General features: G+C 44.4%; 1 protein-coding gene across 2 annotated transcripts in view; it reads left to right on the top strand.

Moving 5' to 3' along the window:
* Nucleotides 1-7,336: 7,336 nt before the first annotated feature.
* LAMA5 (laminin subunit alpha 5) overlaps nt 7,337-26,460 on the top strand; it is a 191,505-nt gene continuing 172,381 nt past the window's right edge. For both annotated transcript variants that reach the window (XM_035123974.3, XM_035123973.3), the window contains exons 1-2: nt 7,337-8,093; nt 23,706-23,858. In XM_035123974.3, coding sequence (XP_034979865.3) covers nt 7,791-8,093; nt 23,706-23,858 — 456 coding nt within the window. In that variant the 5' untranslated portion in view covers nt 7,337-7,790. The remainder of the gene's footprint in view (nt 8,094-23,705; nt 23,859-26,460) is intronic.

Raw genomic sequence — 26,460 nt, 5'->3', positions numbered from 1 at the left:
GTGCCCCTGAAGGACCAGGTGCACAGCCGAGAAGTCATTTTGGACTCACAGCTGTCCATGGAGGTGCAGGTCAATTTTGTGTCCAGGACAGCTGTCTATCAGCTCCATCTAGTACGCAGGCTGAGACCCTACCTGCCCGTGGACTGTCTTGCCAGAATTGTGCATGCTCTAGTTATCTCCCGCTTGGACCAGTGCAATGCGCTCTATGTGGGGCTACCTTTAAAGGTGACCTGGAAACTACAACTAATCCAGAATGCGGCAGCTAGACTGGTGACTGGGAGTGGCCACTGAGACCACATAACACAAATCCTGAAAGACCTATATTGGCTCCCAGTATGTTTCTGAGCACAATTCAAAGTGTTGGTGCCGACCTTTAAAGCCCTAAATGGCCTCGGCCCAGTATACCTGAAGGAGCATCTCCACCCCCATCGCTCAGCCTGGACATTGAAGTCGGACCTTCTGGCTGTTCCCTCACTGTGAGAAGCAAAGTTACAGGGAACCAGGCAAAGGGCCTTCTTGGTAGTGGCACCCTCCCATCAGATGTCAAAGAAATAAACAACTATCTGATGTTTAGAAGACATCTGAAGGCAGCCCTGTTTGAGGAAGCTTTTAATATTTGATGAACTATTGTATTTTAATATTTTGCTGGAAGCCGCAAATTATTATTATTATTATTATTATTATTATTATTATTATTATTATTATTATGGTTGTTGTTGTTGATATTATTATTAATTCTTGACCCTACCTTTAATGTCTACAAGTATTTACTGTACGATTAAATGAACACCCTATTGGCATGACAGCAACCTGTTTATCTATTTCTATAGCCCATTTACGTGTGCAAGCCTTACAGAAAAAGGACTCTGTGATGCTTGATCTGCCTGTTAATAGCTTTTTTTTGATATTTTAATACCTCATTATAAAAACTGAATTTTGGAAAGAGATAATTAATGATGTGTCACTAGGCTACCACTAAAGGGAGGCTTGGGTTAAAGCAATCAAAGTGACTCTTTTTTCTTCCACTCCTTTGGGAGTTATTAACTAATCCATTTCCTGCTTTTAATGTTATGTTTTGACTTAATTGTCTTTCCTAAGTAACAAGCTATTTAATGAAATTTAAGGGTGTCTGGACTAATTTTTACATTGCAGTCACTGCAGTGCACATTGTCTCACATGCTACTGCAAGGTCTCAGCAAGCAGAGGGTGTTGATGCCTCTGAGATAGATTTAATTTCCCTTAGTTATACTTTACACTTCGCCATCTGAAGAGGTGCTTTCGTTGGTCTGTTGTCGTTGTTTTTTAAAAAAGGCATGCATATCACTTAAAATGCTAATGCTCCCAAAAATTCAGAATATGTTACCCAAGTTGGCCTTCCGAAATGAAACTTGTAGCGAGAAATGTAAGCAGTGAAGTCAGAGAGAAATGAAATTTAATAAATACAAACTGTGATCCTTAATTACAGGTAGGTAGCCGTGTTGGTCTGATGCAGTCAAAATAAAAATAAAAATAAAAAATCCTTCCAGTAGCACCTTAGAGACCAACTAAGTTTGTCATAGGTATGAGCTTTCATGTGCATGCACACTTCTTCAGATACCTTATGTGATCCTTAATGTGGCAGAACTTTGATTTTTTTTTCCTGATGAACTCATTTGTAAGCTTTTCTAAATAAAATAAAATAAACACAGTGATCATTCACAAGCAGTATTGATGATAACACAATGATATATTGATATATGCCAGTTTAGGATATCATTTCATGAATCTGGTGAAGTGGGCTTGAATGCTTATGCAATAATAAATGCTGGTCTTTAAGACAGCACAAGATTCTGTTGTTTTTGCTCACACAGCTACTTCTCTGGGAATGTGTCCACGGGAAGACTCAACGTTTTGTCTTAGGGAGGCAGTTTTTGACATACTGGTATTTCAGAATCCTTGCCTTTTATCACATGGATTGGCTTTCAGCTGAACAGACCACATTTTGTAAGTTCAAAAGGGGACTAGTTCAGAACACAGCGATCGTGTTTTAAGATTCCCAAGGTCGGAAAGCCCTCCAAAGTGGAAGGAGTTAAAACGAGCTTTTGAAAGCGCTCCAGGAAGTCACTCCTAATTGAATGGGCTTGGCTGTTGTGCTCGAATGCTTCCTTGCCATGTGGAACTGGGGGCTGAGCTACCTAGAAACTTCACATTCAAGTCATGACATCATGTCAATAGAATCTCAAGCGGCTTGGTGCCAACGGACGAACAGCTGGCGGCTGCAACGGTCTCATGGTAAGAGTTGGCGTCCCCATCAGGATGGCACAGATATTTTTCAAGCTGCCAGCCAGCCATTCCAAGAAGCCTATCCCGATGAAATCGCCAGTGTTTCTTACACTTTGCAGACGAAGAAACATGCACTGATTTCTTCTTGTTGCTGTTAGTTGTTGTTATCAATAATAATAATAATAATAATAATAATAATAATAATAATAATTTATTATTTATACCCCACCCATCTGGCCAGGTTCCCCCAGCCACTCCGGCCGGCTTCCAACAAAACATTAAAATACAGAAATCAAACATTAAAAGCTTCCCTAAACAGGGCTGCCTTGAGATGCCTTCTAAAGGTCTGGTAATTGTTGTTCTCCTTGACCTCTGGTGGGAAGGCATTCCACAGGGTGGGTGCTACTACCGAGAAGGCCCTCTGCCTGGTTCCCTGTAACTTGGCTTCTCGTAGCGAGGGAACCGCCAGAAGACCCTCGGCGCTGGACCTCAGTGTCCGGGCAGAACGATGGGGGTGGAGACGCTCCTTCAGGTATACTGGATTATTACTGGATTATATACTGGATTATATACTGGATAATTAATAATTACCCAGCCTTCTTCCTGTAGGCCCAAATTCAAAATGCAACATTAGAAAGAATTCGAAGCAACTTACAATCTCAAAAGTAGGTTGGGTCGTAGAAATATACACCTCAAGCATCCACAGCCAGGGTAAAACTGTATAATGATGTTACCAGGTGCATCTCTGTGGGGAGGGAGTTGCACAAACAAGGGGCTGCCACAGAGAAGGCCCCGCCCTCTCCTGGGCTGCCACCCCTTCCCCCAGCTTCTGAGGGTGGTAGAACTGCCAATAGGACCTCCTCTGCTGATCTTAATACCTTGGGCAAAGTCTGTAGGGAAGGAGGCCATCTTTCAGATATTTGCAACCCAAGTTATTTAGAGCTTTAAGTACAAATGTTAGCACATTGAATTGGGCCTGGAAATTAGCTTGCAACCAGTGCAGATGTTTTAAAACAGGGGTTATGTGAGAGGAATCTGGGCACTGCATTTCAGACCAATTGAACATTTTGAGTCATCTTCAAGGGCAGGGCCACATAGAGTACATTGCAGTAATCCAATCCAGAAGTTACCAGAGCCTGGAGTACAGTGGGCAGGTCATTTCTGTCTGAAAGCATCCATAGCTGGAAAACCAACAGTAGCTGCAAATAGGCGCTCCTAGCTACTGAGGCCAACTGAGTGACAGGGCTGAATCCAGGAGCATCCTCCATCTGGAATAGGCTGCCTGACCACCTCCTGGCCATTCTTTGGAATGTGGCTGTTCAAGTGACTTACAATGAATTCACAGAAATAAATGATCCAATACAACAGAGAAAGGGCAGCAGGCTGTTGAAATTTCTGCCTGCAAGCAGCGCTAGCTGCTGCCGATTGGGAGTGGTAGATCAGAAGACTGGAAGACCAACAGCAGGTGGCGCCAGAGCCAGTGAGAGGCCACCTGCTGATTGGCTATAAGCAAGAAGACAGGTAAGTGGGGATTGGCTGAAGGCAGAATGAAGTTGGTGGGTCATTGCTCCATTCGCCCTAATGAACCAGATTCCACCGCCTAAAACTTATGTACATCATAGCAGAAACAAGACCAAAAGAATTGGGCAAATGAAAGGCAGGGGTGCCACAACAGAGAAGCTCTTGTCTCTGATCAGCACCTGCCCCACTTCAGATGGTATGAGGCCACTCTTAACTGGTGAGCAGGTTCAGGTAAGAGCAGGTAGTCATTGGAGGTACAAGCAACCTCCATTTAGCGCTCCTTCAAAGCGCTGGCAGTCAGGCACACGTGGGTTGTTTTTGGACCCAGAACGGGGGACGGGCAGGCAGAAAGGGGGGGACGGGCAGAAAGGGGCAGGCTTACGTATGCTCTGCTGACGCACATGATGTCCCAAAACACAACCCCCCATGCAAAATGGATGTTGCCAGCATTCTAGTTCCAAAACATTTAGGGTTTTCTTTTTCTTTTTTTCTTTTCAATGCAAAATTACAACAAAAATTACAAACGTAAACATTTAGGGTTTTCATAGATTCAAAACCAACTCTTTGATATTATTTTACTATTATTATTTGTTACATTTGCTAGTCTCTTTATCCTGCCTAGGGCCACCCAAAGCAACCTAAAAACCAAATAAGCTTCAATATGCTTGAAATCGGAATATAGCAACCAAATACTGCACAGTACTGGTTTTCATCAAGCAGAAATATTACAGTGTTTTAACAACATGCTAACTGCTCCCATAGCAAAATGGAGCTGCTTTATACTGAGCCAGACCATTGCTCCTTCTAGCTCAATACTGTTAACACTTAGTGGCAGCAGCTCTCCAGAATTTCAGACAGGGAACATTGCCAGCCATACCTGTAGATGTCGGGGATTGAACCTGGGCAGGGGTGGAGAGCAGGTGCGCTGCCCCCAGGGACGTGGCACGCGTTCTTGGGGCAGGACGCACCGCGCACAGGGGCGGGACACATGTTTGGGGGCGGGACGCACAATTGGGGGCGGGGCGCATGTTTTGGGGGCGGGGTGGAGAGCCGTGATGGCGCCCCTGGGATCGTGCCGCCCAGGACACCACGCCCCCACTGCCCCTATCTTCCTACGCCCCTGAACCTGGGGCCTTCTGCTGGCAAAGCAGATATTCTGCCACTGACACACCATCAGTCCACTTGGATTTAAACTTAGTACCTTTGCTTCAGATGGCAGATTGGGAAAGGTTATGGAAAACAGATTTGAAATTTACGGCATGTTGTACACTGAAAGAAAATTATATGAAAATGATGTACTGGTGGTATTTGTCTCCTAGTAAGTTGGCAAAATTGTACAGGACAAGTACAAATATCTGCTGGAAATGTAAAGAAAAAGAAGGTACCGTACCTTTTATCATATGAGGTGGACTTGTAAGGTCTGAGAGATGATATACAGGTATAATGAAATGGAAAACATGTTTAAAATAACCTTTGTTAAAAAAAAAAAACCCAGAATCTTTTTGATTAGGAATTACAAGTACTGATGTTCCAAAGGAGCAGAAAAGACTTTTTATGTATGGAACAACAGCTGCCCAGATGTTACTAGCCCAGAGATGGAAAGAAGAAAGAATCCCTATCAGAGAGGAATGACAAACCAAGCTGATGGACTATGCTGAAATGGCAAAACTGACTGGAAAACTCAGAAACCAAGAGGACAAAAACTTTATAAAAGAATGGGGGGAAATTATTAGTTATTTAGGAAGAAGAATGGAGCAATGGATTCAAACTTCAAGAAAGAAGATTCCACCTAAACATTAGGAAGAACTTCCTGACAGTAAGAGCTGTTTGGCAGTGGAATTTGCTACCAAGGAGTGTGGTGAAGTTTCCTTCTTTGGAGGTCTTTAAGCAGAGGCTTGACAGGCATATGTCAAGAATGCTTTGATGGTGTTTCCTGCCTGGCAGGGGGTTGGACTGGATGGCCCTTGTGGTCTCTTCCAACTCTATGATTCTATGATTCGAAGAAGAAGAAGAGTTTGGATTTGATATCCCGCTTTATCACTACCCGAAGGAGTCTCACTCTGTGAGGTGAGTGGGGCTGAGAGACTTCAGAGAAGTGTGACTAGCCCAAGGTCACCCAGCAGCTGCATGTGGAGGAGCGGGGAAGCGAACCCGGTTCACCAGATCACGAGTCTACCACTCTTAACCAGATAGAAACATTGGCAGGATTTCAAGGGTGCTTCCTTACTCATACATTGAATAAGTTGTAAGGAGTAACTTTGCACCATGCAACGAGCCAGGCACAGGTCTGAAACATTGTCCCCAAGTGTAACATTCTCCTTCCTCCCATAGGAGGCAGACCCCCCCCCCAAATAATAATACAGCCATGTAATAATACAGGACCCCCATATTCAGAGATGGTATACTGCTGAATTCCAGTTGTTTCCTCCTACAGTACTTGGTCATCCTGCAGGGGCAGTCAACACATGTGGCCCTCTAGTTCAGGGGTCCCCAAACCCCCAAACTAAGGCCCGGGGGCCGGATGCGGCCCAATCGCCTTCTAAATGTCCTTTTATTTAAAATGCATCTCTGGGTTATTTGTGGGGCCTGCCTGGTGTTTTTACATGAGTAGAATGTGTCCTTTTATTTAAAATGCATCTCTGGGTTATTTGTGGGGTTTAGTAATTCGTTCATTTTTTTTTTAAGAATATAGTCCGGCCCCCCACAAGGTCTGAGGGACAGTGGACCTGCCCCCTGCTGAAAAAGTTTGCTGATTGGGATTACAGTATTGGCAACAGATGCATAGGTGCAGTGTGAATTCTTTCCCACGGTTTACCTAAAGGTCTCACTGAACTCAGGGGGACTTACTCCCAAGCTCTAAGTAAGTGTGCATAGAGAGGACTATGACCTTATTTGGAAGTAAATTCCTTGGAACAAAATGTGACTGGTTTCCAGCTAACCACAGATAGAGTCGAGTCCTAAGAGTATACATATATGTTTTTTAAATGGGCTTTTGCTTATTTTGGCCACAGAACTTTTGCTATTTTTTTAATGCTCTGTTCTGCTCTCTTCTTTAGCACCAACATAACCGGACTTCCATAGCATGCCAGGATACTTAGGCCGTGTTCAATCCCTTTGCGACTTTACTCAGGAGTAAGCCCATCGAGTTCAGGAGGGTTTACTCTCCTCGCTTTGTATAGGGCAGCGGGATCCTACGCGCATCGTTTAAAAAAGAGAAACGAAAGATTTACTCCCAAATAATCGCGCCTGCAGAGGATCGCACCCTTGCACCTGATCCTATGCAGGGCCCTACGCCCCGCTGACTTCAGTGCGGCTTTCTCCCGCGTAAGTGCAGATATAGGATCTCAAGGGAATTCTGCGTATTTTCACAGCCGGTTGGGAAAGTGCCTTGGGCGGGGGGAGCGCTTTAAAAAAAGAAATCATTCATCATCCTGCATTTGCTTTACGCGGCGCGGAGCGGCCGCCCCCAAACCCCGGGGCCTTTTATTGTTCGCTTCCCACGTTGCTCTGGGCCGGCGCGCGAACGGGTTAACTAACCCCGGAGGGGAGCCGCGAGGGCGGCCAAAACAATGGGCAGAATCAGAGCATGAATAATCCCCGCGCGGCGGCCACTCCTCCTCCTCCTCTCCCCCGTCGATCCCACCCACCCCCCTCCCGCCTCGGATCCCGCTATATCCCCTCCTCCTGGGGAGAAACGGTGCGTCTCTCTCCAAGTCGCCAAGTTGGTGAGGCTCCAGCTGCAGGTTGATGCGTCGATTGCGCAGCCTCGTTGCTACTTGCTTGGAAACCGCCGCAGCCGGGAAACTTTTCCCTTTGCGTCCTGCTGCTGCCGCTGTCTCCTTTTCTCCTCGGCTTTGGGGACTTTCAGCCCTTTGATCCTCAGCTATGGCTCTCCGGGGGAAACACTAGTTGCTCCTTCTCCTTTCTCCCAAATCCCAATTCCCTCCGGGATTTCTCCATTTCACTTTTTTTTTTTTTGCTTTATTGCCAAACGCACCCGCGAAAAAATGGCGAGGGCGCCGGGGAAGATCCGCTGCGCCCCGCCAGTGCCGCCGCCGCTGGTGCTGCTGCTGCTGGCCGCGGCCGTGCCCTCTGGCTCGGAAGGGCAGCCGGTCTCCTTCCACGCGGATGTGAACGGCCACAGCCTGCACCCACCTTACTTCAACCTGGCCGAGGGGACCAAGATCTCGGCCACCGCGACCTGCGGCGAGGAAGACTTCGGCGCCAAGACCCCCAGAGCCGTGGAGGATTTGTACTGCAAACTCGTGGGCGGGCCAGTGTCAGGAGGGGACCCCAACCAGACCATCCAGGTACGGTATTTTCATCGGAGGCTTCCTGATTTGTAGTTTCCATATGGCCGCATCTTGCATTGTTATTACTGTGGCTGTAAGTTGTTTTAACTGTTTTGTAATGATGAGCGTTAAATTATTGTAACCCGCCCTGGGACCTGCTGGTGACTTGTTTATAACATGAAACACGCGCGCGAATCTTTGCATCGTGGAGAGCGCGCAGAAGAACAAACTTGAGGATTCAATCCTGTGCCTTCTTTCCTGGGAGAAAGCCTCGTGGGACTTTTCTCTCAGGTGGGCTGTTACAGGATGAAGAAAGAGGGTGGGGGAAAACATATATCCTGGCTTTGCAATTATTTATCACAGCGCAGAACTTTTGGCTGGCTCCTCCGCCAGTGTGGGCTAGAGATCTCGAAATCTCCCCTCCTCCTTCCTCTTTTGTTATCTCTCAAGTTGACTTGATGTTGGTGGATTGATTCTCAGTTAATGGGGCAGGCACACAAAAGGTCTGGGGAGGAAGTGTCTCTTGCAAGTGTGTGTTTGTGCCTGTTTGCACACTCACAGAGCACATGTTTGCTCTGCGCTTCATAATGTGGGCTTTTGAAAGGAGCACTGAATCTAGCAGACCTTTTTAGTGACTCTGGGCTGAATGGCTGTGCCACCTTCCCGTTTTAAGGAGGGATGCAATTACTCTTCTTTTGGGGGGCCCCACCTCCATTGACTGTGTACAGACAAACCATCTGCCAAGAGGTAACTTCTCAGCTGCTTGTTAAGCTGGTGTGTGAGCTGCTCTGCCAAGTGGAAGTCATACAAGACTTAAATATGTAGCTGATCAGAATTCTAGTGTTGTGAGGGGGGCAGTAAGATTCTCTTCACGTTTGGCAGGACAACACACACACACACACACACACACACACACACACACACAAGGTTAGCAAGTGGTTACTGCTGGGTAAATTGTGGCCCATTCATTTTACGGTTAGAGCCAATGTGCTCAAACTAACAACAAAACTGATTTGTGTGCTTTATTAGTATGCTTGAATGGAGTGGGGGCTCGCTGCTTCCCTCTCCATAAAGAATCAACTTCTGTTTTCTCTTCTCAAGTTGAGGGTGCCCGTTTGCCAAAAATAAATATTGCAATCCAGTCAAAGTTAAGCATTGGCTTAAAGTAAAAAATAACAATAAAAACTTGAAACAAAAATAAAAAAATCCTTCCAGTAGCACCTTAAAGACCAACTAAGTTGGTCATAGGTATGAGCTTTCGTGCGCATGCACACTTCTTCAGATACTTCAGATACACTTCTTCAGATACTTTCCGTGTATCTGAAGAAGTGTGCATGCGCACGAAAGCTCATACCTATGACAAACTTAGTTGGTCTTTAAGGTGCTACTGGAAGGATTTTTTTTATTTTTGTTTTGACTACGTCAGACCAACACAGCTACCTACCTGTAACTACCTACCTGGCGAAATGTTTAAGCACTTATCTTTTGAAAACGTTGAAATTTAGACCATCCTGGCTTCAGGGTTGGGTGTTTTTAGGGGGAGCAGTTCTTGGTCAAGATGCCACCCCCATACTCTCTGCTTGTCTACCCCTTTGGGCACAATCCATACAACTTTCCAGGAGAGGGCAAAGTGAGAGGAAGCTGCTGGTCTTTCTTGCTCACTTGCTTACAGGGGCCAGGTGATCAGGAAGCGTCCATGAGGAGGGGGGGGCAGCACGGTTGGGGGGCCCCTCTTGGATTTGGCAGTGAGCCCCGTTTTGGGGCACGGGACTCAGCAGTTGCTCAACAATGCCAACCTCTGATTGCTGGGCCTGGACACAAATGTGATTGGCCGCTGGAATGCATTTCTTCTTTGTCAGGCGTACAAAAGAATTCCAGTGGGTTTTTAGTAAATAATAGCATAAAACCTGTGTTGAAGAGAACACACCGGCCTATTTCATGCTACTAGTTAATAATTGTTTTGTGTGTGTGTGTGTTGCTCCGAGCACCTAATGTTCATTTCCTTACAACAACCCTGTAAGGTTGGCCCAGTGTTGTTATTATCTGTGGAAGTTGAGGTACCCTCCCTTAAGGTTACCACCAGTTGAGTTCATGGCCAGAGACCCAACTACGAATATTCTTCTTCTTTTCATATCTGTGAAGTAAACCTGCTTTTCAGAGCGGTCCAGTTGGTTTGCCCTTTTCTAAGCACCTTTTCTTTTTCCTTCCTTGCTCAGAATTCGGAGTTCTGTGTTTTCACTTGATCAACTATATAAAAGATACATGTTGTTGTTGTTTAGTCGTGTCCGACTCTTCGTGACCCCATGGACCAGAGCACGCCAGGCACTCCTGTCTTCCACTGCCTCCTGCAGTTTGGTCAAACTCAGGTTGGTAGCTTCGAGAACACTGTCCAACCATCTCGTCCTCTGTCGTCCCCTTCTCCTAGTGCCCTCAATCTTTCCTAACATCAGGGTCTTTTCCAGGGAGTCTTCTCTTCTCATGAGGTGGCCAAAGTATTGGAGCCTCAGCTTCACGATCTGTCCTTCCAGTGAGCACTCAGGGCTGATTTCCTTCAGAATGGATAGGTCTGATCTTCTCTCAGTCCATGGGACTCTCAAGAGTCTCCTCCAGCACCATAATTCAAAAGCATCAATTCTTCGGTGATCAGCCTTCTTTATGGTCCAGCTCTCACTTCCATACATCACTACTGGGAGAACCATAGCTTTAACTATACGGACCTTTGTCGGCAAGGTGATGTCTCTGCTTTTTAAGATGCTGTCTAGGTTTGTCATTGCTTTTCTCCCAAGAATCAGGCGTCTTTTAATTTCGTGACTGCTGTCACCATCTGCAGTGATCAAGGAGCCCAAGAAAGTAAAATCTCTCACTGCCTCCATTTCTTCCCCTTCTATTTGCCAGGAGGTGATGGGACCAGTGGCCATGATCTTGGTTTTTTTGAGATCAGTGGCCATTATCTTGGGTTTTTTTCCTGGAGAAGGAACTGGCAAGCCACTCCAGTATCCCTGCCAAGAAAACTCCATGGACAAAGACAACAGGCATATAAAAAAAGATACATAGAAGAGAATTTAGGTAGCTCAGCTGCTAAGAGCATGAGACTCTTAATCTGAGGGTTGGGGTGGGTTCAAGCTCCACCTTGGGCAAAAGATTCCTGCAATGCAGGGGGTTGGACTAGGTGATCCAAGCGGTCCCTTACAATTTTATGATTCTAGATGGCTTTTTTGGAGTTGCTTCTTTGCGCTGAAAACGTTTGATCTTTGCATTTTCTCAAAACTGGAGCTTCTCTAGTAAGTACAAGCAAGTCCTCTAGAGTTTCACCTTGGCTCGCCTAGGTATCTCCACTCATAGTTTAATGTCTTATAAAAGAACAGTACAGGCAGTTGGCAGGCACCAACGTTTTTGCTAGTATAGCACAAATGCAGCATTTGAACCGTAGATTGAAGTTGGGTTGTTTCGGTCAAACCATAGTTAAAATTAACCACAGTTTGTTGGTCAACCCAGCAAGTTATGGCTAATCAGAAACAGAATAAAACCTTCTGAACTTTGTGGATGCATTGAAAGAAGAGGGTGGGGTGGGAAGGCTGGGCTCATTACTTTCACAATAACATGATTTATTGTAACATCTGAACACACCCAGTGGTTAATTCTCTTTGCATTAGGGTCCATATAACATCCCAAAGTCTTAAGACAAGGGAAATCATAGAATAATCTTAGAAGTAGCTGTCAGTAACTTGGGACATAATAGTTATTCTGTATGACAGCATTAAACTTGAGTTGCCAAAACCTGGATGTATGGCAACCCTAATTAAACAACAACAACAAAAAAGAATACACAGGGATGTAATGTTAATCCATAGTTTAGCTTTGCAAGAACAAGTCTAGAGTCTTGGACTGATGCCTCTGGCATGGCCACAATGAAAATCTAGAAACGTTTGTTTATGATTTAGCTTAAGCACAGCTTTCCTGGACAAACTATGATAAATCTTAGTTCATGAAATTGGCTTGTTTTCACTAACCACAGTTATGTTTTCGATGTAATGGTAAACTGTGGTTAATTTAAAAGTAAGCTGAAGCTTCTGAACTCCTCAGTGGATGAGAAGAGGGGAATATACAATCTGCTGTGGCTTATATTTACCATCCTAAACCTTAGTTTTGTGTTAAATGTGAACTGGGCTTTTAAATAAACCCTAAAATACAGAGGCCCCACCTTTCGCTCTGCTTTGATAGCACAAACTTCGTTGGGCTGATTCTCTTCCTTGGTGTGGACTGCCAGGAATATTCAGGGATCAGCCTGCTACAAATGCTTCTATACATATTTACTTGAAGGTTTGGGTCTGGTATTCTTCCAAACCATTTCAAAACAGATGTGCAAGTGTACACTACTTTGGAGACAGACAGTAAATATTTTTATGGGAGCCGAAGGTGGTGTGATAGAGGCATTGTGGTGTGTAGCAAATCAACAAGAGCTGGGAACAGAGGAAGTTTGAGTCTACACACCAGGCACAACAATGCTTCTGTTCTGTAATATCATGTGCAACACTTTGGAAAAAGTGCCTCGGTTACCCAACCCTAAATGGAGAGTGTTGAATGTTGAGAATATAGGTGTGAATAAGTCCGCAAATTGTTTGAAGGAATGTGGGTGGGAAAGAAGGGTGTGTTAAGGATAAACAATTATTACAGGCTTATGTCAAAGTAAATGTCTGCTTAAACTGGGACCTGACTGAGAGGCCACATGCACCCAAGGCCAAGAATTTCCTAGGAATGTGGATGGCAAAAATGTACCGCTGTTCAAAGTGACTTGCACTTTGCAAAGTGCTTAACAACTGTGGACATCTGGGATGGAGGGGAGACCAGTTGCAAGAGAGGATTTGCTAAAGGTTGGGGTGGGGGGAGCAAGTGAGCTTTTATTTCACTGTGTCCCAGGCCTATTGTAAATCCTGCAAGGGCAACCATAGGAGTTGGAAAGCAAGTGGAATTTGAAACCTTCCCCAGTGTGCGAAGAAAGTCTTAAGACAAACCTTAGCAGCAGGGACCATTGTGGCTCGTGCTGGGTCAGGAAGAAGTTGAGATGCCAGTTCACCTGGCGCCCTTCCTTTGTGTAAGATTAAGAAGGATGATATCCATACATTTGCAGTCGAAGACACTTGACTCACGTGAAAAATTAGCATGGCAGAAACCATTTTGGCTTATGTTTCTGTTTTATGGTTGAATTTGGATATAGGGTTACGTATTCTGAATGGCCAAAGCTTTAGCCGCTTGGAATCTCCAGTTAACAATCAACCCACCCATGTTTTGGCTTGCAAGTTTGTGTAGAACATGTAAAGAACAGTGTAGAACAGTGTAAACCCAGGGTAAACCAGAAAATTTTAGTTACAGGTAGGTAGCCGTGTTGGTCTGACATAGTCAAAACAAAATAAAAAAATTCCTTCCAGCAGCACCTTAAAGACAAACTAAGTTTTTTTATTTTGGTATGAGCTTTCGTGTGCATGCACACTTCTTCAGATACACTGAAATACAGTGATACCTCTACTTACGAATTTAATGCGTTCCGAACGCACATTCGTAAGTAGAAAAAAATTGTAAGTCAAATCCCCTAGGAATGCATTGAGAGAAAAAATTAGTAAGTCGAAGCAACCCTACCTAAAATTCGTAAGTAGAAAAAATCCTATCTAAACCGCATCCAAGATAGTGGACGGAGCTCCATTCATAAGTCGAAACTTTCGTAAGTAGAGTTATTCGTAAGTAGAGGTACCTCTGTAGAAGTCCCCAGACGCTTATATATAGAGAAAGGGTGGGGAGGGGTATCACTCAGAAGGGTGGTGGAAATGGGTGATTGACTGACTGATAGCTGTTGATGACTGTAAACGACTGCAAATGGTCTTGCATGAAAAAGCAAGGGGTGAGATGGCTGAATATCGCTTTATCATGTATAATGAGATAAGAATCCAACGTCTCTGTTCAAACCAGGTCTCTCCATGGTTTTAAGCTTGGTGATAAGTTGCAATTCAGCAACTTCTCTTTCCAGTCTATTTCTGAAATTCTTGTGTAGTAAGACAGCTACTTTGAGATCTTGTATAGAATGTCCTGGGAGATTGAAGTGTTCTCCTACTGGTTTCTCTGTCTTGTGATTCATGATGTCAGATTTATGTCCATTTATCCTTTGGCGTGGGGTTTGGCCTGTTTGTCCAATATAGAGAGCTGAAGGGCACTGTTGGCATTTGATGGCACACAATGTTAGAGGATGAGCAATTAAATAGTCCTGAGATGGTATGTTGGATGCTGTTGGGACCAGTAATGGTGTTGTCGGGGTGTATGTGGCAGCAAAGTTGGCATCTGGGTTTATTGCAGGCTCTGGTACCAGTGTCCATGTTAAGTCTGGTGGTTGTATTATTGTGGGTGAGGAGCTGTCTGTAGGCAATGAAAGGTCTTCCTCCCAGAGCTTGAGAAAGAGAGCTGTCATTGTCTAGCAGAGGTTGTAGATCTCTGATGATGCGTTGTACTGTTTTAACTTGGGAGCAGTAGTGGTGTTCTGTTTTTTTCTTTTTTGGGTCTTGCAGCAGGTTCTCTCAAGGTATCAGTCTGGCTCTGTTGATCTGTTGTTTAACTTCATCAGGTGGATATTTTAGTTCTAAAAAGGTTTGCTGTAGATCTCTTAGGTGAGATTCTCTGTCTGTAGAGTTGGAACAGATACGGTTGTAACGTAGGGCCTGGCTATATACAATGGATTGTTTGGTATGTTTGGGATGGTAGCTAGAAGCATGTAGATATGTTTGTCGGTCAGTTGGTTTTCTGTATAAGGTGGTGTCTATACGTCCATCCTGTATTTTTATAGTAGTGTCCAAAAAATGTATTTCTTGCATAGATTGGTTCATTGTTAGGTTGATGGTGGGGTGAAAGTTATTGAATGTCTGGTGGAAGGTTTCCAGGGTCTGTTGACCATGTGTCCAGATAATAAAAATATTGTCAATGTATCGCAGGTACAAGAGAGGTTTGAGTGGGTAGAAAATTTTAAACCAGAAAAGGAAGCAGGCAGTTCCCATATTGGTGAGGAGGAAGGTATGCATATATGAGGGGGTACCTGGATGCCAGGGTGCCTGAAATGTTGGTGCTGATGCCTTATTCAGTTGACCTTGTTTGTTGGTAACTGGCACAGGGCAGCCCAAATTGTGTGCCGGGGGCGGGGGGCACCTGGCCAAACACAGAATGGGTTGTGTGAAGTGGCCCATGCCCCAAGCGTCTTAAGTGCACCCTTGTGGTTTCCAAAGTGACAACCCCCCTTTGAGACTGGATTTTCAAAAGGGCTTCTCTCCTTGTCTTATTTTAGTGTTAAACTGAAATGAGAATCTGGGCTTGGGTGAAATGTAGGCACTAAAAAAAGTTCAGCTTTATTGAAAATGCTTATTTTATTTTGGGGTGAACCAGCCATCCTGGGAACTGTAGCTTTGGATTTGGTTACCGCAATTCATCCGTTTGGTAACTTATTCATTCAGTAAGTTGCTTTTTTGGGGGGAGGGCGACTTATTGCTTCCCAAGAACAAGGGCAGCCGATTTGTTTCTTTTATTTCAGTCCATGTTGAACATACCTGATAGTAACCGCCACCCTTGGATGCTAAAAGAGTGATAGCTAAGAGGCACTTGTTACATGCTACATGGGTATGTTTAGCCTGGAGAAGAGAAGGTTAAGGGGTGATATGATAGCCATGTTCAAATATATTAAAGGATGCCATATAGAGGAGGGAGAAAGGTTGTTTCAGACATGGAGCAATGGATTCAAAGTACAAGAAAGAAGATTCCACCTAAACATTAGGAAGACCTTCCTGACAGTAAGAGCTGTTCGGCAGTGGAATTTGCTACCAAGGAGTGTGGTGGAGTCTCCTTCTTTGGAGGTCTTTAAGCAGAGGCTTGACAGGCATATGTCAAGAATGCTTTAATGGTGTTTCCTGCTTGGCAGGGGGTTGGACTGGATGGCCCTTGTGGTCTCTTCCAACTCTATGATTCTATGATTCTATGTTAAAGACTAGGTGTTTGACAGGCAATGCTTGTTGAACCGTGAGGCTACCATGCCGGATTCTCTATAACCAGCTATGTAATACCTGCACACAAGAGGCTTATGTAAAAGTGCCCAGGTTCTCATGACAACTCTTTATGCCTCTTTCACCAGGTCTGATTTGTGCCCTTCCAATTGCAGCCTTGCACCATTCATATGTCCTTTCTTGGATACTACCAGCAACTTCCAATTAAACAAGCTTTGGCTATTCATAATGCTCAGTTGGATTGTGGTTGCTGCTCCCCTTCGTGTTCTTCTGTATGGCTTTGATACTGCTGCCCCTTTGATGTAAGCCGTACTTCCTAGACTGATTTTTCTCTGGCCAATCTGAGTGCTTTGGTAAAATCCTTTTGTGGCTGGTTCCTCCCCATAACAGTGGGCAGCACTGAAGGGGAAATAAAGGGAAGGTATAGGAGAGGAGGTATTAGTTGAAAGGTCACCGTTCTTAGTTCATTATCTTTAGGGATTTCAACACTCCCTAGTGACAAAATCAACGATGAAGGCATGGAGAAAAAGAGGGGGGAGTGTGTTCAATTTCTGTTGGCTGAGGCAACCATAATGAACTCATGAGTTGGTTTGTAGAGTTCTCCAAATTGCACCAATTAAGCTTGCTCTCACCCTTTCACCTTCACTACCTTGTATATCATTCCCCAATGGAACACACCCACAGGCTGGAAAACTATGGAGAAAAGCCCTGGAAGAGCTAATCTTTGTATAAGATTATAAAATATGGGCCATTAGAATAGTTACTTCCATAGGTGTATCAAAATGGCCACATAGTTGGGGAAGAGAGAGCTAGCTCAGTGGTCCCACCAAGCTGAACGCCCCAGCTCCAATTCCCAGCATGTCCACTATAGGGTGGGCAGATAAAGGTAAAGGGACCCCTGACCATTAGGTCCAGTCGTGACCGACTCTGGGGTTGCGCGCTTATCTCGCATTATTGGCCGAGGGAGCCAGCGCACAGCTTCCAGGTCATGTGGCCAGCAGGACAAAGCCACTTCTGGTGAACTAGAGCAGCACACGGAAACGCCGTTTACCTTCCCGCTGTAGCGGTTCCTATTTATCTACTTGCATTTTGACGTGCTTTTGAACTGCTAGGTTGGCAGGAGCTGGGACCGAGCAACGGGAGCTCACCCCGCCGCAGGGATTCGAACCGCCAACCTTCTGATCGGCAAGCCCTAGGCTCTGCGGTTTAACCCACAGTGCCACCTGGGTCCTCATCTGGGTGGGCAGATACCATTGTGTAAAATCATGCAGAGGCAGTACTGAATGACGTAAACCAATGGTTAGACAATGCCCTATTTTTATTAAGTTTGTGTTTAAAAAAAACCCCAACAACTTAACAGTTTTCTATTGTGTTGTTGTTTTTAACTGCTATTTAGTAACAAAACCCTAAACACTTCAATAGTACTACTACTAGTAGTAGTAGTAATAATAATAATAACAACAACAACGGACCTTTTTATTCTTGTACTTCCAGTATAATTATTTGAGTGTTAATCTCGAGGTGGACAATCCTTACGAATTCAGTGTAGCAGCAAGTGCAGATTGAAAGCCTTTTTTTAAAAAATTGAGAGGTTGCATTGCATCGTGCCCTCGGGGGTTTATCATATTTTCTGCTCTTCTCTTTACTACTGCCCTCTTTCTCCATTTCCTATAGTAGTGGCTGGAATGTCAGTCCAGCAATAGGGAGGTTTGTGTGTGCTAGGGGTTGTTTCATTGGCTGTCTACTATAAGAGACCCACTAGTCGTTTCTCTTGCTCAGGAGAAAACTTGGGGCACATGTTGTTGTTGTTGTTGTTTAGTCGTTTAGTCGTGTCCGACTCTTCGTGACCCCATGGACCATAGCACGCCAGGCACTCCTGTCTTGCACTGCCTCCCGCAGTTTGGTCAAACTCATGTTCGTAGCTTCGAGAACACTGTCCAACCATCTCATCCTCTGTCGTCCCCTTCTCCTAGTGCCCTCAATCTTTCCCAACATCAGGGTCTTTTCCAAGGATTCTTCTCTTCTCATGAGGTGGCCAAAGTATTGGAGCCTCAGCTTCACGATCTGTCCTTCCAGTGAGCACTCAGGGCTGATTTCCTTAAGAATGGATAGGTTTGATCTTCTAGCAGTCCATGGGACTCTCAAGAGTCTCCTCCAGCACCACAATTCAAAAGCATCAATTCTTCGGCGATCAGCCTTCTTTATGGTCCAGCTCTCACTTCCATACATCACTACTGGGAAAACCATAGCTTTAACTATACGGACCTTTGTAGGCAAGGTGATGTCTCTGCTTTTTAAGATGCTGTCTAGGTTTGTCATTGCTTTTCTCCCAAGAAGCAGGCGTCTTTTAATTTCGTGACTGCTGTCACCATCTGCAGTGATCAAGGAGCCCAAAAAAGTAAAATCTCTCACTGCCTCCATTTCTTCTCCTTCTATTTGCCAGGAGGTGATGGGACCAGTGGCCATGATCTTGGTTTTGTTGATGTTGAGCTTCAGGCCATATTTTGCGCTCTCCTCTTTCACCCTCATTAAAAGGTTCTTTAATTCCTCCTCACTTTCTGCCATCAAGGTTGTATCATCTGCATATCTGAGGTTGTTGATATTTCTTCAACCTCAGATATGCAGATGACACAACCTTGATGTCTACTATAAGAGACCCACTAGTCGTTTCTCTTGCTCAGGAGAAAACTTGGGGCACATAGTGAGCTCTTTTAAGTCCCATTGATTTCAGTGGGAGGGTTAAGCTGAGCAGGATTCGGACAAAAACCAGAAGTAGTTTGCACGCATTCATTCCCTTTGAGCTGTGTGTGAGTCATGGTGCCATGGGTTCTGTGCCTCTGATGGAGGAGCACTGTGTGTAGCTGATAGTGGAAGTTTTAATGGCAGAGAGAGCTTGATCTTTCTCTCTTTAAGATATTACAGTGGAACCTCGGTTTATGAACACCTCGGTTTATGAATTTTCAGTTTATGAACGGCGCGGAACCATCTGGAACGGATTAATTCATATTCCATTACTTTCAATGGGAAAGTTCGCTTCAGTTTATGAACGCTTCAGTTTATGAACAGACTTCCGGAACCAATTACACCCATGCTTCAGTTTATGAACGCTTCAGTTTAAGTACTCTGCGGACCCGTCTGGAACGGATTAATCCACTTTCCATTACTTTCAATGGAAAAGTTTGCTTCAGTTTATGAACGCTTCAGTTTAAGTACTCCGCGAACAGATTAATCCACTTTCCATTACTTTCAATGGGAAAGTTTGCTTCAGTTTATGAACGCTTCAGTTTATGAACAGACTTCCGGAACCAATTGTGTTCATAAACCGAGGTACCACTGTATACCTTTGGCTGTACCTTTCCATCCTTAAACACTTCGCCTTTGTGTTGGTGACATATTCTGCTCCCTTGCATGCTGATCCTGCTATAATGGTTGAACCAGCAACAATCGGCCCAGTTGGTACACGGCTTATGAGTATTTGAAATCCTGGCTTGCCATTGTGGCAGTAAGCCGATCACTCCTAAAAGGTCTGTGCGGACTGGAGAAAGCAGATATCTGAAAGGCCGTTCTGATTAAAGCACGTTGTGTTTAAAAAAATGCAATGGTAGCAGCACAATGTACAGTACAGTGTACAGTGACCAATGTGATTGCATGTTTTAAATTGTTTTAATGTTCTAATTTGAGAGCTGTTCGACAGTGGAATTTGCTGCCAAGGAGTGTGGTGGAGTCTCCTTCTTTGGAGGTCTTTAAGCAGAGGCTTGACAGCCATCTGTCAGGAATGCTTTGATGGTGTTTCCTGCTTGGCAGGGGGTTGGACTGGATGGCCCTTGTGGTCTCTTCCAACTCTGATTCTATGAATTAGGACTTCAGGGTGAAGGGCATTTAATAAATAAAAATAATAGATAACGTAATAATAGTGCAGGACATTACAGTTGCTAGAATAACCTTTAAGTGGTCCACTAAGGCCCTCAGCAATTTTCAAGTGGGCCTAATCTTATCAACTGATGTACAAAACGGACCTGTGTGGACAGTTGCATTTTGATCGATACAATGCAAGAAATGCTAGAACTTTGTCCCATCAGTTTTCCCTGTTCTAACGTACGTCCTCACAGGTTTCTATTACACTCTGCAAAGACCTCAACAATCCCTTTGCTTTAAATGGGAGATTTAAAATGAGAGAAAGGATTAGATTTGCAATTGCTTGAGAGGAAGCCCTTCCATTCAAACCCGCTCCATTATCTCAGTTTGCTCTGATTACCCAGGTATTGAATTCCACAATCCTTTTTGTAACTTGCTTGTCTGCTGCTGCAAAACCTTTCTAGGTCTCCCATCCCTTTTCCTGAGAAAAAGCCTGTTGTTGCAATTTAACCTATTGTTGCAATTTGCTTGGATCTGCAAGGTTAATGGGATTTGTTTTCTCAGGACTTTCATAAACACGGTGCTCAGTTTTATCTTGCTTGCGAGAAACCAAACGCCCACCTCACGCTCCCACATACATTTTTCCTTAAGGGGAGAAATGATGTTGTTTATTTAATATGATAGATGAGCAGCGTAGGCAAACGTTTGATCTTGGTGGACTAGAACGGCTAGTGATCTGCTCAACCCTGATTTTGCTGCCATCCTGCTGCACCCTTATCCATTTGAGCTCAAGTGTTAAGAGGGCGCCTCCATGACTCTTCCTCAGTGTTCACGAGTGCCTTAGGGTGCAATTATTGCATAGGATCTCCGTACAGTGATGGCTCGCAAGATGAATTTAATTCGTTCCACGGGTCTTTTCTTATAACGAAAAATTCATCTAGCGAATCCCATAGGAATGCATTGAATTTTTTTGATTTTTTTTTGCCCATAGGAACGCATTAATTGAATTTCAATGCATTCCTATGGGAAACCGCGATTCGCTAGACGAATTTTTCGTAAAACGAATTCGTCTAGCGAGGCAACCTCCGCTAGAAAAAACCTTTCGTTAAGCGGAAATTTCGTTAAGCAGGGCATTCGTTAAGCGAGGCACCACTGTATTTCAAAAAGTGAAAATGCGGACACAAAAGTTGTTGAGTGGTTGTTGTTGTTTTGGTGTGGGGACAAATCTCAACAACAACAAAAGTTTCTGAGGTATTTTTTTTAATGAAAATTGCTAAAATCTACACTTCCAACATGGGCTGCCATACGTCTGGATTTTCCTGGACATTTCAGCCATTTTCACCTCGGACGCTGCTTAAGGAGGCTGAATACCGGCTTGGCCTGGGAAAATTCCGGACGCATGACAACCCTGTTACTGCAGCAAATAGGTTGTCCCATTTTTCCCATTAAGTGTGGGCTTCATTTCCTTCACAGGAGAGCCAAAGGCCTGAAAGAAGTTGACAGTTCGGCCTGGTGTCATGCTGCCGTTACCATAGCAACCACCGGCAGCCCTACACGGAGGCACTGATCCAGTCTGCTGCTAGAGCAGAAGGCCATTAATCCCGCTAGCAAATTACGCCCCTGCTGAGATCCTACTTTTGACCTAATGCTTCACTTTTCCGAAAACATTTAAAACAAACAAACAAAAGAACTCTCCAGGTTCGATACAAATGTCACGTTTATTTTTAGACCAAATGTGCTTGGCTTGGCATTACTGTACTAGCAACATATTTATTTCAGCCCATCCTAACTCTAAGGCTCAGGGCAAGTTGCTTCATTTAAAAAACTCTCTCCAACCACACAACATGTTTTCTTCCATTCCCGCGCCCCACATGAGGAATACTGGGCTCTCAGGCTTGTTGCCCAGATTTACCCAGTCAGTCCATAGTTGTGCTGGACCGTTAACTTAGATATTCCATGTAACTCATGTAGTTACTCTTCTACAGTTCATCTCTTTTATTTTATATTAGTAGCGGTTCTCATACCTGATGTTGCTCAGAAATTCTATTTAAAAAACTCCACAAAAATCAGTGCAGTTTTGAAATCAGTGGATAAAATCTGTGCAACTTTGAAAGGTTTGGCCTACTATTCTTATTCAAAATGGCGTCCAACTATAGCTAAACAGATGCTTCTTGATTTCAGGAATCATCATGCAGAATTGTGTTACTGTTATTTTAAGAGGTGCCCAAAGAGCAAGCAAACAACTTCCTAAAGCAGATGTGACTGGTTCTGTTTATCTTTCGTTTTTCTCCAAACAGCAGGGATATTGTCACAGAACATTGTTGGCATGTATGCATTCTGCGTTTCTAGAGCCAGACTATGGGGAGGGTGGAGGGTGGGAAAAGCTGTCCCTGAAGCCAAAGAGAATCCTAGAAGCCTTGTGGGTCTTTGTGTGGGTATAGGAGGAACTGTGAGAAGCGATATTAGAAAGAGTCCTGGTTTCTTGTGACCAGAACAGAACTACTGTTCTCACTCAGAGTGGACCACAGTCATCCCTTAAAGAATAATCTACCTGGCTGTGCTGCTAGAGTAGGTTGCAAAGCGACACAACTCTGGTGTGTGAAGTGGGATCAGAGCTTATGAGACAGTGTAAGACAAGCATCGGCAACGTTTTCCAGCTGTAGGCTGGAGCGTTCCCACGGACTATTGTCCGTGGACTGGATGTGGGCTGGACATGCGCAGAAGCGATTTCTGGCGCCGCGCTGCCTATGTTTCGTGGCACCGGAAATCACTACTGCACTTGTCCACACCACCGGAAATCATTTCTGCGGCTGCGCAGACGCCAGAAATTGCACCTGCGCAGACGCGATTTCTGACGCCGCTCGGTGAGTCCCCAGTTTAGCGCAGCGGGCAGGGGACTTGCTGAGTGGGCGGCTCAGTGACCATGCGGCTCGTGGGCCGGATAAACGGCCTCCGTGGGCCGTATCTGACCCTTGGGCCGGAGGTTGCTGGTGTATGGTGTAAGACAGGCATCCCCAAACTTCGGCCCTCAAAATGTTTTGGACTACAATTCCCATCTTCCCCAACCACTGGTCCTGTTAGCTAGGGATCATGGGAGTTGTAGGCCAAAACATCTGGAGGGCCGCAGTTTGGGGATGCCTGGTGTAAGAGAACAGTTTTTACTTACCAATCGGTAATTGCGAGATACCAAGACAGCACTTAAGATGGCTTAAGCAGCAAACTATTAACTAGCTAAGATAACTAACTGGACTGATGTACAAGGATGGTGGATTTATTTTCTGAGGACTTTCATAAACATGATGCACAGTTTTATCTTGCTTGTGAAAAACCAAACAGCACTTCTCACAGGCCTTTGGACAGAATGACCCCTCCATTCTCTCTCTTGCCACTGTGGCTTAGCACTACTGTACATGAATGAGGTGCATGAATGAGCTTGCACATTCTCTCCATACCAGGGAGGAGAACTTCAGCAGCTTTTACTTTCAGTTTTTGTCACGTTTTTCAGCAGGAGAAGAGTAAGATGCATTTGTTCCACTGAGGACAAGGTCTAAGGGGAGGAAATGTGCAAACTCATGGCCTGCTTTCAATCTAGTTAGGGTTGAGAGTCTCCCTATTGCCCCTGGGCTGCTTGGAGGACTGAATATGGTCCATGTTTATGATCACGCATGTGGAATGAGGGTGTGGACCCATAATCTTCCTGAATAAAAATGGAAACGTTTTCTCTGCTTTGTTTTTTTTAAAACCACAGGGTCAGTACTGTGACATCTGCTCATCGGCCAACAGCAACAAAGCCCATCCCATCACCAATGCTATAGATGGCACCGAGCGCTGGTGGCAAAGCCCTCCTCTTTCGCGAAGGCTGGAATTCAATGAGGTCAACGTCACCTTGGATCTTGGACAGGTAACTGCAGGGAAAGGGACAGAGGTTTATACAGCATTCTCCTTGATCAAGGGACCCTTTTTACTTTGCAGAGATATTGATAGACAAGAGTGTTCTTCTTTTTTCATGGATTTTTGAGTTACACAACAGGACACATCGGAAATCCTGCAACTTTCCTTAGCTAACTTCACTCACAGTATTGTTGGCCCCCAAAGTCTTCTCCAGAAGACAACGGAATCACGCAGAGCTGTAGCACTACATGTATGAATAGCAAGGTTACCTTGTTTTCAAAGTGCTTCAGATGTATGTGCAGTATATATATTGAACAGAATCTTACTACTTCAAGCTGCATGAGGGGCTGAGCTGCATATTTTATTGCTCTCCAATGTGAAGCATCTCTGCACCTAGTTCAACAGCATTCCTGTGAGAAAGCTGTGCTTGGACCCTTCTCCTTGCAACAGGGAGTGACACAGAGCAGGCAAAGATTTCATCTTTATTCTAGGGATAAGCCAGCCATAAGGGAAATTTCCATCATGGCCATCATACATATATTCCTCATATTTAATTGGATGTACAGTATTTAATGGGTTTGGGACCTTGTGGTTGAATGGAAGTCACAAAGTCAATGCAGTGGTACCTCTACTTACGAATTTAATGCGTCCCGAACGCACATTCGTAAGTCGGAAAAAATTGTAAGTCAAATCGCATAGGAATGCATTGCGAGGAAAAAATTGCAACCCTATCTAAAAATTTGTAAGTAGAAAAAATCCTATCTAAACCACATCCAAGATGGCGGGCGGAGCTCCGTTCGTAAGTAGAAACATTCGTAAGTAGAGTTATTTGTAAGTAGAGGTACCACTGTACTGGACTGTTCTTTGTTAGTGAGATCGTGTGTGGACATTTGCGCTTTCTGCAGGCGGGATGAAGCATCTGAAAGGTGACACGCCACTTAAATACAAAAGAAAGCAAATAACTGCACTTTGAGTAGTCACGTCTGGGATTTTAAAGCAAATTGCTGATATCCTGTTGTTGAATGTTAGCTCAAACCTTTGGGGATCAGAGTTCATACTGGCCTGTCAAGACAAAGTGTAATGATTTGAATACGAAAAGTATCTGGTGTCCAATAACCTTTCCTTCCTTTTGATAACCTGGTTTCTGGGTCACTGTTCATTTCTTAATAAACAGTGGTTTACTCAGCCCTTTTTGTGATATAGGCTGCTAGAAAATTGTTTTATATTTTGAAAAAAAAAAAGATTTATGTTTGAAGTATTATATATATTTAAATGGGGACCCCTCCCATATTCTTTAGAATAATAACATGTATCAGCAAACTGAACTGGATTAATCAGAGAGTATACACTGTATAACGATGTTCCTGGTTCTTTGTTAAACTTTTCCTAGACAAGTGGAGAATTCAAAGAAGCACAGTGTTTCACACCAGCATGCAAGGGATAACACAAATTCTGCAAAATAACTGTGCGGGTGTACAACGATTGCCATATAATTTTTGTGTGTAGAAAACCCTGACTGGTTGTGAGCCTTTTGTTTAGTAGTAGTGGATCTGCTGGTCTTATCTGCAGAAATCTCCACAAAGGAATAGTTGGGCACTGTTTTCTCTTTGCAAATGCAGGAACTCGGTAAGAAAGGTAATCTCCAGGTGGCTTTTGCGGGTCTATGACCTAGGGCCATTGGCTTTGCCTGTTTGGGAACCAGTTCTCATTTCAAAGCTGGCAGCTTCAGTTTGAAACACTCTAGTTAAATATTTAAACAAAGCTCCAATACGCGGAGGAAGGAGGGCAGCTGTCTAGAATGAATGCCTGGGGATGGAGGCAGTTGAATATCTCCTTGGAGAGAGCCTTTCCATCGCTGAAAGCTCTGTCAGTAACCTATATGCCAGCCTTTCATTTCAAGTGCACACAAAATGTGACAGGCAAAGCTTCTGGGGGAGAACTGGCTTACCAGTTGCTTGCTGAATAGAATAGGCGGAGGAAGCAGTCTGTGTTGTAAACAATTCCCTCCTTGGAATTCAGTGAGTCCAGCATTCAGTTCTGAAGTGTGATTTTGATGATGTAGCATTTAAAGGACTAGAGTGTCACAGCAGGCAGACTGGAGGTTTACTGTTCCACCCTGCTGGCTTCTGAAACATTTGGGTTCAATTTTCTAGAAAACACTAAATGCAAAAGCAGACGCGACACTAGTTTTCAAACAGCCTGGTCTGTTTACTTGTGGCTTTGGAAATTCCCCCTTGTGTGTTATTTTTCTCCTGTGAAGTTGATCAGAATTCTGCTCGTTTTTTGTGGTGGTGTAATTCAAACTAGGTTTCAATGCCACTTTCCTGCCCATAAGCTCTGTACTACGAGGCCTGTTCCTATAGGGTACTGGCATAGTGGCTTCATGTAATAATAAATTCCCAGGGTACCTGGGGAAGGTAGAGATAATGCCCCGAAATAATATCTGACAGAAAATGACTTGATGGCTTAAGGTTAAGATCAGCATTTTGACTTTGGCCCCGCAGCAAACTGTTAACTAACTAAGATAACTGAACTGATAACTGAATCAGTAAGATTCAGTAAGAGCTGTTCGGCAGTGGAATTTGCTACCAAGGAGTGTGGTGGAGTCTCCT

Source organism: Zootoca vivipara, chromosome 7 (assembly GCF_965207765.1).
Source record: "Zootoca vivipara chromosome 7, rZooViv2.hap1.1, whole genome shotgun sequence".
NCBI lineage: Eukaryota > Metazoa > Chordata > Lepidosauria > Squamata > Lacertidae > Zootoca > Zootoca vivipara.
Note: the sequence above shows the minus strand (reverse complement) of the source record. Positions and strands in the feature narration are given on the sequence as shown.